Source organism: Anomaloglossus baeobatrachus, chromosome 8 (assembly GCF_048569485.1).
Source record: "Anomaloglossus baeobatrachus isolate aAnoBae1 chromosome 8, aAnoBae1.hap1, whole genome shotgun sequence".
Classification (NCBI taxonomy): domain Eukaryota; kingdom Metazoa; phylum Chordata; class Amphibia; order Anura; family Aromobatidae; genus Anomaloglossus; species Anomaloglossus baeobatrachus.
The window spans coordinates 154,994,649-155,009,419 of NC_134360.1; the positions used below are offsets into that span (position 1 = coordinate 154,994,649).

The following is a 14,771-nucleotide window of genomic DNA, read 5'->3' on the forward strand; positions in this document are numbered from 1 at the left end:
ATACCCTCCAACCTCTCAGCAGTGATAGTGAATGCACTTGGGAGGTGGAAGGGGGGCAGTGAATATGGAAATTGAATTTACATACAGTTGATTAAGGTGCATGAGACACTGAATTCTACTAAGTTTATAGCAGGATAACAGTATTAAGTAGAACAATAAAACTTAAAGATCTGAAAGGTCTCATTGAGACCCGCAACACACATCCGTTTAATTTGTATGTGTGCGGTACGTATTTACACATACCGGAGACACGTAGACACGGAGACCCATGCTATTCAATGGTAGATGGCACACACACGTAAAATCACACGGAACGTGTGTCCGTGTGATAAGTATGTGTGTGCGCTTTTCAACACGGACAACATGTCCATTTTTGGCCGGCATTACGCAGGCACGGACCCGCTAAAGTCTATGGGTCCGTGCCTGCACGACGAACCGCACACTGAGTATGTCCGTGTTCAGCACGTTTCGTCCGTGTGCGTTTTTAAACGAACGATGTTATTTTTTTTTTTGTTTTTTGTTAGACTCAGTATACTTACCTTTTTTCATGATGTTCTCAGTCATACTTACATTGGCGCTCGGTCTGTTTCTTCCCCCAGAAGACACCGCCAATCCTGTCACCTCCACTCAGCAACTGAAGACAGCCGCGCGATCAGCTGAGCTGTCACTGAGGTAACTCGCGGCCACCGCTGGATCCTCCAACTGTGACAGCAAGTCACCGGTGACTACATCGCTGTCACTCGGGCAACTTGCTGTCACAGTTGGAGGATCCAGCGGTGGCCGCGAGTTACCTCAGTGACAGCTCAGCTGATCGCGCGGCTGTCTTCTGTTGCTGCTTGGAGGTGACAGGAGCGGCGGTGTCTTCTGCAGCTCCTGTCACCTCCATGTAGCAGAGCTGGATGCGACGCTAGACCTCCGTGGATTACGCGGACATGGAGGGGTTTTTCGTGCTTAATAAAGTGGTGAACGAGGGTATTTGTTTGTGTTTTTTATTGCAAATAAAGGATTTTTTCGGGTGTGTGTGTTTATTTACTGTAACTTACAGATTACTCATGGAAGGTATCTCGGGGAGACGCCTGCCATGATTATTCTAGGATTTAATGGCAGCTATGGGTTGCTGCCATTAACTCCTTATTACCCCGATTGCCAACGCACCAGGGCAAATCGGGATGAGTCGGGTACTGTCCCAGAACTGTCGCATATAATGTATGCGGCAATTCTGGGCGGCTGCTGACTGATATTGTTAGGCTGGGGGGCTCCCCATAACGTGGGGCTCCCCATCCTGAGAATACCAGCCTTCAGCCGTATGGCTTTATCTGGCTGGTATTAAAATTGTGGGGGACCACACGCCGTTTTTTTTAATTATTTATTTATTTATTTTACTGCACGGTATAGACACGCCCACCGGCTGCTGTGATTGGGTGCAGTGACACAGCTGTCACTCAGCGTGGGGGGCGTGTCTGACTGCAACCAATCACAGGCGCCTGTGGGCGGGGAAAGCAGGGAATACGAGATTGATTAATGAGCGGCCGGCTTTTTCAAAATAGTTAAAGCCGCCGGAGTTTTTATAACAGCTGAGCAGCGCTGCACCGGAGATCGGGGATTGGTGAGTATGAGAGAGGGCTGCTCACTTCAGTCACTCAGGGGATTAGCGGTCACCGGTGAATCCTGCACAGGTGACCGCTAATCAGGACGCGACACAGACAGAGCCGCGGCATGACAATGAAGTCGGGTGAAGTTCACCCGAGTTCATTCTCATCGCGCAACTCTGTCTGCTGTCAGCCGACATCTATAAACGACATTGTGCATCACAAACACGGACATTCCACGTGCACATACACGTTTATGCCACACGCACACACGGTCATTCCACACGCACACACGGACAGCATACGCCATCAACACAGATGTCATACGTACCGGAGAAACGCCCATAAAAAACGGAACACGGACCCGAAAAACGGACCGTAAGACACGTACGTTTTTTTTGCGGAAGTGTGTTTTAGGCCTAAGCCCTATTAAAAGATAACATTAGTATTGAACTACAAAACCACCTGACAGATTTCCTTTATTATCTCAAAAATAGCTGACATTTGTAATAAGCAGTAAATTTAAAAATTGCTTGACTTTACAAGCACTATTTGACAATAACTATTTATGAAGCTGAGAATAATCTTTTAAGCAGGGCTTGGGGTAAATACCTGATGTCTCTGATTAGCAAAGTGATGAACAATAACATTCTCGGAGCTTTAGGATGGTGAATGGCTTAGTGTTAATTTCATATAATCTAGATGTATTTGTTGGTTCATTTCATAATTGTGTGGGTTGATATCTGTCCAGAGTTTGCTAACATGATCAGCTAGTAAATTCCATCATACATCATTTAGGGCACTTACCTGTTTTGAATGATGTTTTAGTACTATTCTGACCCGTGCATGTTCCATCCTCAGCCCAAACGGTGACTGTGTAATTCCGTCCACACTCTAGTTCGGAGGTCTTGCAGTTAGTGTCAGTTGTGTTGCAAGTGAAGGTATTAACTCCTTCCACTGCAGCCAAATAAGACCTAGCATTGCGACTAATCTCCCATTGTACAAACCCTGAATTATTATCACACGATGCATAGGCTTCTAAAATGTGGGGAGGGCAAGGAACTAGAGAAACCAAAAAAACAATGTCATAATAATATTAAATATTATTCATCTATAAGTTAAATACTTTGTTGGTGCTTTATGTCTTACCTGTCCAAATGTGGATGGAATTATTTCCATTGCTGATGCAATCTGCAGATTTACTGCCCAAGATGATGTCATACTCCATGTCACATAATAGGTCATCAAATGTATAGTTGGTATTTGTGGTTGTGACGGAGGTCTCATTCTGCCCTGCACGAGCTGTCAGTGTGTATATGGAGGCTCCAGGAGCATCATCCCACGATAAAGATATGGAATAAGTCTCACAAGTCACAGATTTCACAAGATTAGTAGGTACACATGGAGCTAAAATGAAATAATAATATGTTTTCACTGAATCTCAGCCAAGATATTAATACCCAGAGCTCTCAACTTTTTACAATACTTTTTACATAATGCATTAACATTTATTTAAATTTTAATAACAAAAGGTTTTAAAAGCGACTATCAGGCATAAGAAATTCTGAAGTAGCAATAGTTAATTATTTCATGCAAAAAATGAGAGTATCATCCAACAAAAAAAGCAGTAATTGTATAAATGTTAATTGTAAGGGAAAGGTTTTCTCTTTGTGCATGATGCAGTGTTGTCACGCTGTAAGTAGTCGGCCATCATGTTTGTGTTCCATCTGCCTTGATATGCATGTTCCATGGTCCTGATGTGTTGTGGAAGCGTTCTCCTTGTTCTTCACTTATACCTCCCAGATTGAAAGAGAAGTAGTTCAGATGGCCTTGAAGAAAATGCAATTTGATACTTATGTTCAGTGGCGTAACTACCGCGGTCGCAGCGGTCGCGATCGCGACCGGGCCCGGGCGGTTTGGGGCCCGCGGGGACCCGGCAGATCAGCAGCCAGCTCCTCTCAGTGAGAGAGAAGCTGCGCTGATCTATCACAGTGCACGCGCCCACTATATGACCCGCTGCCGCCCCCGACACCGGGCCCTCCTGCCCGATGTCAGCGGCGGCACCGGGGCCCCCCTCCCCCGTCACCGCGCACAGTAATAATGAAGCAAAGAGCGGCCGGCGCCGCTCTGCATCATCATTCTCCCCCTGTGCCTGTGCGGTGACGTCACTCCTGTGCGACTGCTGTGCTGAGTGCACAGAGCGCAGGGAGGGAGGACGCCGACCGCAGCACCGGGAGGACGAGCAGCAGTGGAAGGAGGAGAGCAGGGAGTACAGCATCAGTGGAACAAGGAGACGTCAGGACAGAGCAGCAGTGGAAGGAGGAGAGCGGTGAGTACTTGGTTTTTTTTTTTATATATATATATGAGTACACGGTGGTCAGAGGCCTGGAGTGGGGAGGCTGCATTATACTGTACATGGAGGCCTGGGGTGGGAAGGCTGGATGATACTGTACATGGAGGCCTGGGGTGGGGAGGCTGCATCTGTACATGGAGGCCTGGGGTGGGGAGGCTGCCTGATACTGTACATGGAGGCCTGGGGTGGGGAGGCTGCCTGATACTGTACAAGGAGGCCTGGGGTGGGGAGGCTGCCTGATACTGTACATGGAGGCCTGGGGTGGGGAGGCTGCATGATACTGTACATGGAGGCCTGGGGTGGGGAGGCTGCCTGATACTGTACAAGGAGGCCTGGGGTGGGGAGGCTGCCTGATACTGTACAAGGAGGCCTGGGGTGGGGAGGCTGCATGATACTGTACATGGAGGCCTGGGGTGGGGAGGCTGCCTGATACTGTACATGGAGGCCTGGGGTGGGGAGGCTGCATGATACTGTACATGGAGGCCTGGGGTGGGGAGGCTGCATCTGTACATGGAGGCCTGCGGTGGGGAGGCTGCCTGATACTGTACATGGAGGCCTGGGGTGGGGAGGCTGCATCTGTACATGGAGGCCTGGGGTGGGGAGGCTGCCTGATACTGTACAAGGAGGCCTGGGGTGGGGAGGCTGCATGATACTGTACATGGAGGCCTGGGGTGGGGAGGCTGCCTGATACTGTACATGGAGGCCTGGGGTGGGGAGGCTGCATGATACTGTACATGGAGGCCTGGGGTGGGGAGGCTGCCTGATACTGTACAAGGAGGCCTGGGGTGGGGAGGCTGCCTGATACTGTACATGGAGGCCTGGGGTGGGGAGGCTGCATGATACTGTACATGGAGGCCTGGGGTGGGGAGGCTGCATGATACTGTACATGGAGGCCTGGGGTGGGGAGGCTGCATGATACTGTACATGGAGGCCTGGGGTGGGGAGGCTGCATGATACTGTACATGGAGGCCTGGGGAGGCTGCATTAGACTGTACATGGAGGCCTGGGGAGACTCCATTATACTGTACATGGAGGCCTGGGGAGGCTGGCAGCATAATTATACATGGAGGCCTGGGGAGGCTGGCTGCATTATTATACATGGAGGCCTGGGGAGGCTGGCTGCATTATTATACATGGAGGTCTGGGGAGGCTGGCTGCATTATTATACATGGAGGCCTGGGGAGGCTGGCTGCATTATTATACATGGAGGCCTGGGGAGGCTGGCTGCATTATTATACATGGAGGCCTGGGGAGGCTGGCTGCATTATTATACATGGAGGCCTGGGGAGGCTGGCTGCTATATTATACATGGAGGCCTGGGAGGCTGGCTGCTATATTATACATGGAGGCCTGGAGAGGTTGGCTGCATTATTATATATGGAGGCCTGGTGAGGCTGCATAATAAACATGAAGGACACCTTATACATTGAATATAGAGGTGTAATATACATAGAGGTCTATGAGGCTGCATTATACTGGAGGTCTATAGGGCTGCATTAAAATGGAGGTCGGGGGGGCTGTATAATACAAAATGAAGGGACACCTTATACATGGAATATAGGGGTGAATTATACATGGAGGAGTATGGGGCTGCATAATACCATCTGAAGTTTTATGGGGTTGTGTTATAATACATATAGGACTATGGGGGCTGCATTATAATATATGGAGGACTATGGAGGCTACCTTATACATGGACTATGGAAGTGCATTATAAAACATGGAGGACTATGTGGTGCAGTATAATATATGGAGAACTATGGGGTGAATTTTAATACATGGAGAACTATGGGAAATGCATTATAATTGAAGGGCTACTTTATACATGGAGGATTATGGGGGTGCATTATAATATATGGAGGGCTATGTATCTGCATTCTAATATATGAAGGGTTATGTGAGACCCTTTATACAATTATTTGGAAGGCTATGTGGGGGCTGTTATAGTATTTTGAGAACTTTATACAGGGGGGACAAAGATACAAGTATGGGATGGAAATGTTTTGTGCTGAGGGAAAAAGGCTCTTTCCCTCAGCAGCCAACTTTCCCATGCTCTGCTATACATCTCTCAGCACCCAGCTTTCCCATGTTCTGATATACATCTCTCAGCACCCAGCTTTCCCATGTTCTGATATACATCTCTCAGCACCCAGCTTTCCCATGTTCTGATATACATCTCTCAGCACCCAGCTTTCTCATGCTCTGATATGGGAAAGCTGGGTGCTGAGGACAAGATAAATATCAGAACATAGGAAAGCTGGGTGCTGATAGAGGGATTTCAGGGTGCTGTGGGTGAGAGCCAAGTGTCAGCGTCATTATCCTGTACCCCGAGTGTCAGTGTCATTATCCCTTACCCCATACCTCCCAACCGTCCCGGATACAGCGGGACTTTCACGCTTTACGTTGTTTGTCCCGTTCCCGTTCCCGTTCGTCCCGCCTTTCTGTGCGGGCACCACCCGGCCGCCTGTCTGTGCGGGCGCCCCCCGGCCGCCTGTCTGTGCGGGCGCCCCCCTGCCGCCTGTCTGTGCGGGCGCCCCCCTGCCGCCTGTCTGTGCGGGCGCCCCCCTGCCGCCTGTCTGTGAAGGCGACCGGCCACCTCACTGTGTGGGCGACCGGCCGCCTCACTGTGGCTCCCTGCGTGTCCATGCTGGAGGCCCGCCGGCTGCCTGCGTGTCCATGCTGGAGGCCCGCCGGCTGCCTGCGTGTCCATGCTGGAGGCCCGCCGGCTGCCTGCGTGTCCATGCTGGAGGCCCGCCGGCTGCCTGCGTGTCCATGCTGAATGGGTGTGGATGGGGAGTGGATATGGGCGTGACTGTGAAATGGGTGTGGTTAGGGGGCGTGGCCTAAAAATTTGCCGCAAACTTTGTCCTTCTTTTCCTTCTTTAAAAGTTGGGAGGTATGCCTTACTCCAAGTGTCTGTGTATGTGGAGGGGGGGCCCAGGTCTAAACTTTGCACCGGGGCCCATCCAACTCTAGTTACGCCACTGCTTATGTTTACACCTTTGGGTGTGGTAAAACAGCCACATATGTAACAGACTATATTAGGCTCATTCCTGCACCATCCATGAACTATTTGAGTGTTGGAGGACATATTCAATAAAAACCTTTTTAACAGTTACATTTGCTGCGACTTGTAAGCCTCTTGAAAGACTGACTGCTGACATCGGTTTTCATGCTGCTTACCATATTTTAAGGACTATAAGATGCACTGGGCCATAAGATGTACCTTAGTCTCAAAGGCTGAATATAGGGGGAAAAATTATAAGCAAAAAATGTGTTCATGACGCACTGTTTTTTTGGGGGGTTGGATCTGCTGCTGACACTGTTATGGGGGTGTAGCGCCCCTGAAGCCATCAGGAGCTACAAGGAACTCCATCCTGTCAAAGATGCAGGGCCTACCCCCAGGGACCCGGAAGACCTGTTCCGGTAACACCCAAAATACACATATAATCCCTGTTTTTTCCCTTCCCCAAGAACTGGTGACAGGCTAGGTTTGGACCCAATGGATGGCCACCTAGGGGTGGAACCGATCCAGTCCACTAGATGACAACCAGGGTGGAGGGGTCAGACAGTCAGTAAGTGGAAGTGAAAGGAGACGGATGTAACCATACTCAAAAGTAAGAAAAACATGGGCACTCACCGCTTGCTGCTGTGTAGAAAAATGCTTTTATTCAAGCTTCGGAGTTACATGCTGTGCTGAGGGGGAGTGAGAGGGAGCAGACAGCACGTTAGACGACGGCCGTTTCGCACACCTGCGAAACACCTGCGGACCCGTCGAAGCACCGCAGGTGTGCGAAACGGCCGTCGTCTAACGTGCTGTCTGCTCCCTCTCACTCCCCCTCAGCACAGCATGTAACTCCGAAGCTTGAATAAAAGCATTTTTCTACACAGCAGCAAGCGGTGAGTGCCCATGTTTTTCTTACCTTTCGATGCTTGGATTATTGTGGACTTTATACAGGAGCACCACGCAGCTGTATAGTTCCTGGCAGTATATATAAAAAACCGGCAGCAATTTAAGTGGTGAAAACGCTTACTGTGAACCTTCTCCGACCCTCCAGAGTAGTGCCCTGCATTTCTTCCTTCTTCAAACTATGCACTTGTGGATGTAACCGTACTGACGGGAGAGTGTAATGGTGACCTGTCAGGCTCAGGCGTGTTATTGCCAAAAGAGTATGGTGGCGTACTCTTGGAACCATAGCACTGACGGGGTGCAGAGCCCTAGGTCAGGCAAACGCTCCAGGGAGACCTGATAAAATATGCACGGTGAGGGGACCATCCAGGACCTCACCTACCGTAAAGTCTGGGGCACCAGTAGTGACAGGAGAACCTGGGACCGAAACAGAGCACTGACCCTACAGGGTTCAAACTGTCCGCCATATGGACTAAGACTGAAAGACTACCAGGAGGGGACCCCTAGACGCTTCAAGTCACGAGGACCCACCAACCAGAGACAGGTGCAGGGGAAAGAAGCCACCAGGTCATCACACCAGCACTAGAACTAAGGGGACCAGTGGTGAGAACCAGCCTCCATCGGGTTGCAAGCATCACTAGTGTGAGTAAAGAACCAGTTACACTGCAATCCCTTGTGTGGTCTACCTTCTTTCTGCACCCTGGTACTGTTAATGGACTTAAACATCAAACACCATCATTTATCCCCTGGGACCTAGCACCAGTTGCGGAGGGCTGCAACATTCAGGCTGCCATTAACATCAGCCCCAGCAGTGAGAGACTGTGCACCGGCGGCCCCATCTATCAAGCCGCAACCTGCAAGTGGCGTCACGATAAAACCTTTATTATTATTTCCCTGTACATAACCCCTTTTAAGCGACCACCAGGGTCACGGAACCTGGCAATGGCCACCCAATGAACTGCCCCAGTAAATATACTGCCCGGGACCGAGTACCCCAAAGCCCTGGGGTGCGTCAGGGGTAATGTCTCCTATTCTGTACTAATGGACCCCATCCTGGGACCCTTCCAAGTATATATGTCACCAATCCTTGTATATATGATATATATCCTGGGCCCACCCTGGTATATATGTCCTTAATCCTGGTATATATGATCCCCATCATGGACCCACCCTGGTATATATATATTCCTAATTCAGGTACATCTGTCTCTAATCCTGGTATATATGTCCCTCATTCTGGTATATATGTTCCACATTCTGGTATATATGTTCCCTATCATGGGCCCTTCCTAGTATATACAGTTAGGTCCAGAAATATTTGGACAGTGACACAATTTTCGCGAGTATTTTGAACACGCCCCTATCACGTGACAAAGGGACGTCATCCCTGGAAGCAGCCCATACAGTCTAGCATCTACACTGAGCTCAGTGTGACCGCTGGAGAGGTTTGCGCGCTGACGAGATTATGGGCGGGTACTTGCTGATAACAGTCACAGTCCCGCCCATAATCACTTGCCTGCGCACACGTCACCAGCGGTCACACTGCTCAGTCCTGTGAGACTGGCACTGGGCATGCGCGGGGATGGCTGGAGCAGTGGGCGGTGCATCAGATATGGAAAGGAGCGATGGGGGCGGCATACAGGACCAGGAGGCAGAATAACGGACGGCAGAAGGCCCGCCCCCGTGTCCCATTTACAGAAGCTGCATACAAAAAGGTAGCACTTTATAAAGCTTTATTTTGCTCTCACATGGGGCACAATAATAACAGGGACCTTCCTAGAATGTAGCCCAGGAGCTGCAGAGGGGGAATCTTTTAGCTTTTGAGCGAAATTTCTGATGACTGGTTCCCTTTAAGTCTGGAACCCATGGACATCACCAAACGCTGGGTTTCCTCCTTCTTAATGCTTTGCCAGGCCTTTACAGCCGCAGCCTTCAGGTCTTGCTTGTTTGTGGGTCTTTCCGTCTTAAGTCTGGATTTGAGCAAGTGAAATGCATGCTCAATTGGGTTAAGATCTGGTGATTGACTTGGCCATTGCAGAATGTTCCACTTTTTTGCACTCATGAACTCCTGGGTAGCTTTGGCTGTATGCTTGGGGTCATTGTCCATCTGTACTATGAAGCGCCGTCCGATCAACTTTGCGGCATTTGGCTGAATCTGGGCTGAAAGTATATCCCGGTACACTTCAGAATTCATCCGGCTACTCTTGTCTGCTGTTATGTCATCAATAAACACAAGTGACCCAGTGCCATTGAAAGCCATGCATGCCCATGCCATCACATTGCCTCCACCATGTTTTACAGAGGATGTGGTGTGCCTTGGATCATGTGCCGTTCCCTTTCTTCTCCAAACTTTTTTCTTCCCATCATTCTGGTACAGGTTGATCTTTGTCTCATCTGTCCATAGAATACTTTTCCAGAACTGAGCTGGCTTCATGAGGTGTTTTTCAGCAAATTTAACTCTGGCCTGTCTATTTTTGGAATTGATGAATGGTTTGCATCTAGATGTGAACCGTTTGTATTTACTTTCATGGAGTCTTCTCTTTACTGTTGACTTAGAGACAGATACACCTACTTCACTGAGAGTGTTCTGGACTTCAGTTGATGTTGTGAACGGGTTCTTCTTCACCAAAGAAAGTATGCGGCGATCATCCACCACTGTTGTCATCCGTGGACGCCCAGGCCTTTTTGAGTTCCCAAGCTCATCAGTCAATTCCTTTTTTCTCAGAATGTACCCGACTGTTGATTTTGCTACTCCAAGCATGTCTGCTATCTCTCTGATGGATTTTTCTTTTTTTTCAGCCTCAGGATGTTCTGCTTCACCTCAATTGAGAGTTCCTTAGACCGCATGTTGTCTGGTCACAGCAACAGCTTCCAAATGCAAAACCACACACCTGTAATCAACCCCAGACCTTTTAACTACTTCATTGATTACAGGTTAACGAGGGAGACGCCTTCAGAGTTAATTGCAGCCCTTAGAGTCCCTTGTCCAATTACTTTTGGTCCCTTGAAAAAGAGGAGGTTATGCATTACAGAGCTATGATTCCTAAACCCTTTCTCCGATTTGGATGTGAAAACTCTCATATTGCAGCTGGGAGTGTGCACTTTCAGCCCATATTATATATATAATTGTATTTCTGAACATGTTTTTGTAAACAGCTAAAATAACAAAACTTGTGTCACTGTCCAAATATTTCTGGACCTAACTGTATGCCTCCCATTATGCCACACACATAATGAAAAGAAATGATTGTACTCACTTTCCATCCGCTCCCCCAGGTTCACGGCATCCTCTCCTTATGCCGGCAACTGACTTCGGGATGTAAGCGACCAGCAGTGCATGATGTCACTGCCATGCGCCCCAAGTTACACACCAACGTCACCTGCTGACTGATTAAAAAATAATATTTACTGCTTCCTAAGCCCATAATTCCACCCATATCTCAGAACTGAGGCCGGTGCCAAAAGGTGGGCAGGGTTATGGGTGTGGGGAGCAGTGAATATTCATGTTCTTTAATAGTGGACACACATGATCGCCCCAGTTGCTGAAGTTAAGTTGGCGGCTGGGGCGATCAGTGTGTCTGCTATTAAAGAAAAATGAATATTCACTGTTTCCCACACCCATAATTATACCCAACTCTCAGTATCGGCTTCCTTGCTGACAGGTTGGCAAGATTATGGACGTGGGATGGTGTCACAGGGTATGTACTGATGGAAAGGGGCTCCTAAGCTGGCCCTCAGACTCGAAACCCTGCTCTGTCCTTACCTTGGAGGTAAGCTTGATAGTAGCCAGGTCCGGGTCCCCAGCGTGACCCTGACTCCTGAACAAGCCATGGTCCTACTCCCCGCACTGTGGGAGCAGGCCGGAAACCCAAAAACAAAACCCCACAGAAAAGACAAGGGAGAACGAAACCTCATACATACTGCACTCAAACACAAGGGGGTGACAATATGTATAAAGGGGAATAAAGAAACTGGTAGGGAATAAAATCACAACAGGGGAACGTTCACACCACACAGAACAGCAACTGTAGTTCACCATGAACGGAATAACCACTAAGACAGGGATCTCTGGAGCTAAGCTGAAGTTATCTTTGGCTGCCTCATACTACACTCCCCAGTCTTAAATATTAAGAAACCAGCTGTGGATGGTAATTAGCAACCTGGCTCTCAGAAGAGTTGCACACTGCTCCAAAAAGGACTAAAGGGTGCTTTACACGCTGCGACATCGCTACCAATATATCGTCGGGGGTCACGTCGTTAGTGACGCACATCCGGCGCCGGTAGCGACATCGCAGCATGTGACACCAAGGAGCGACTATCAACGATCGCAAAATCGTTCAAAAACGGTGATCGTTGACACGTCGCTCCTTTCCTTAATATTGCTGCTACCACAGGTACGATCTTGTTCGTCATTCCTGCGGCATCACACATCGCTATGTGTGACACCACAGGAACGACGAACATCTCCTTGCCTGCGTCCACCGGCAATGTGGAAGGAAGGAGGTGGGCGGGATGTTACGTCTGGCTCATTTCCGCCCCTCCGCTTCTATTGGCCGGCCGCTTAGTGACGCCGCAGTGACGTCGCTATGACGCCGAGCACCCCTCCCCCTTGAAGGAGGGATTGTTCGGCGGTCATAGCGATGTCACTGTCAAGGTATGTGCGTGTGACGCTGCCATAGCGATAATGTTAGCTACGGCAGCGAGCACCAAATGTCGCACGGGCAACGGGGGCGGGTGCTATCGTGCTCAACATTGCTAGCAATCGCTAGTGATGTTGCAGAGTGTAAAGTACCCTTAACTCCTGCATGGCTGGGAGCAGTGAAACAACTTAGCCAACGTACAGCAAAACTGAGCACTTAAGAGACCTGGGAGCCTGTCGGACTCTGCGATGTGAACAGATTCCGAAGACGTAGAAGTAAGTTGAGTGTGCAGACCCAGACAGAGCATGAAAGGAACAGTGACAGTTCCTTATGAAACAGCATTTTGCAGACAAAACAAACATGACTGGAGGAAGCGGAAGTGATTTTTGGATCCAGCATATCAAAATTCATGAAGATCCCACGTTATCTTGTAGTTAGCAACATTGATGTAGAGCAATGGAATCAAAACCATATCATTTACTGTTTTTTTTTATAAAGTTTATACATCATATGCTTGTGTTATTCAACCCTTGTACCTTGATTAACAGATCCCCTTGACACCGTATGATATCCAAACATACAATATGATGCACCACAGCTCCTAAACACAGTATGATGACCAACAAAGTCCCTCCAAGAAGTATGATCTCAAGTATAGTATGATTATCCCCATAGTTCCGCACGTAATTTAACCCTTTATATCCAACCAACAAAGTATAATTTCCACAGCCGTCATCACAGTAAGATGACTCTAACAGCTCCCACACAGTATGATGACCACACAGCCCCATAAAAATTATTATTCAACAGACAGAGTGATGGCCTCAACACAGTATGATTACACCTCACAGCTCAGTCATTATACACAGTATTATGGCCGCTACAGTCCCCAATACAGTATGATCCACCATAGATCCCCAATACAGTATGATGTCCCCCTCACAGTATGGGCCTCTACAGCTCCCAAACATAATTTGATGGCCACAACAGCCCCCAAACAATATGAACATCCACAGCTCCTCACACACCATATGATGGCTCCCACAGCCCTCCATACATAGTATGAATGCCCCATCATCCCCATACACTATGATCCACCACAACCTCAAACACACAAGCATTTAAGTTTTTTTAAACTTTTGACAAACATATCAAGTTTTTACAGAGATTCAATATTTATAGTGTTAACCCATATTTTTCAGAATTTTTTTCACCTTGGCATGCTGGATATCAGCTTCGCAGCCAAATCCTGATTGATAACAACACATTCTTGTCTAATCAGTGATTGGAGATTATCACAATTTCCATGTTTTTATTTGTCAACACAGTTTTTGTGAATTGACCAGATTTTCAATGGTATTGACATTTGGGGAGTTTCCGGCCATGGACCCAAAATTTCAATGTTTTGTTCACTGAACCACTTAGTTATCACTTTTCCTTGTGATATGGTCTCCATCATATTGGAAAAAGCATTGTTCCATCTTCAAATCGCTCCTGGGATGTTTGGAGAAGTTTCCCCTAGAGGATGTTTAAATCCCATTCTTTATTCATGCCAGTAGTCTTAAGCAAAATTGTGAGTGAGGCCCCTCCATGACCAATGCCACTAGAACAGTGTTTTACAAAACATCCAAAGTTTATTATCATAAAACCTTTATTTTGCCCAAAACGTGATGATCATAATTAGAGAACAGCAATGACTGTAGCACAGAGAAAGAATATAACTAAATTTTCTGAAGGTGACAACAGTGAACAATCAGTAGGACATGTACAGGCCTTTGCTTTGAATGACTTCAGCACATCTGTGGCCACAGGTCATCACTAGTCTCTCACAGTGCTCTGGTGTGATTTTGGTCCATTTTTCCAGTCTCTTCCACAGTTCTTTGATGGTTGTGGGGTTTTTGGCGATAAATGTCACCAAGGATTTTCCAGAGGTTTTCTATTGGGTTTAGATCAGTACTCTGAGCTGGCCATTTCATTGTTTCAATGTTTTCTGTTCCAAGGAACTGCTTTACCCGTTTTGCTGTGTGACAGAAAAAATGTCCTGCATGAAAATTGCTGGCTTATTGAGTGATGAACGCAAGTAAGGAACTACGTGTTGTTGAAGAAGGTTCTGATACACAGCTGCATTCACTCTGCCATGTAGCTGTATGACAGGTCCAACTGCTGCTGCAGAAAACATTCCCCAAACTACGACACTTCACCACCTTTCACTGACTTCTTAACACATTTTGGGTTCGGTCTTTCCCCAGTTTGTCAATCAACATAGTGTTTCCCATCAG

General features: G+C 48.0%; 1 protein-coding gene across 1 annotated transcript in view; it reads right to left on the minus strand.

The window, feature by feature from the left end:
- The window catches only part of LOC142249313 (fibronectin type III domain-containing protein 7-like), a 65,842-nt gene extending 62,855 nt beyond the window's left edge, over window positions 1-2,987 (minus strand). The window contains exons 1-2 of the mRNA XM_075320946.1: window positions 2,739-2,987; window positions 2,397-2,651 (exon numbers count right to left, since the gene is read on the minus strand). Of these exons, the coding sequence (XP_075177061.1) occupies window positions 2,397-2,651; window positions 2,739-2,817 (334 nt within the window). The 5' untranslated portion in view covers window positions 2,818-2,987. The remainder of the gene's footprint in view (window positions 1-2,396; window positions 2,652-2,738) is intronic.
- Window positions 2,988-14,771: the final 11,784 nt, after the last annotated feature.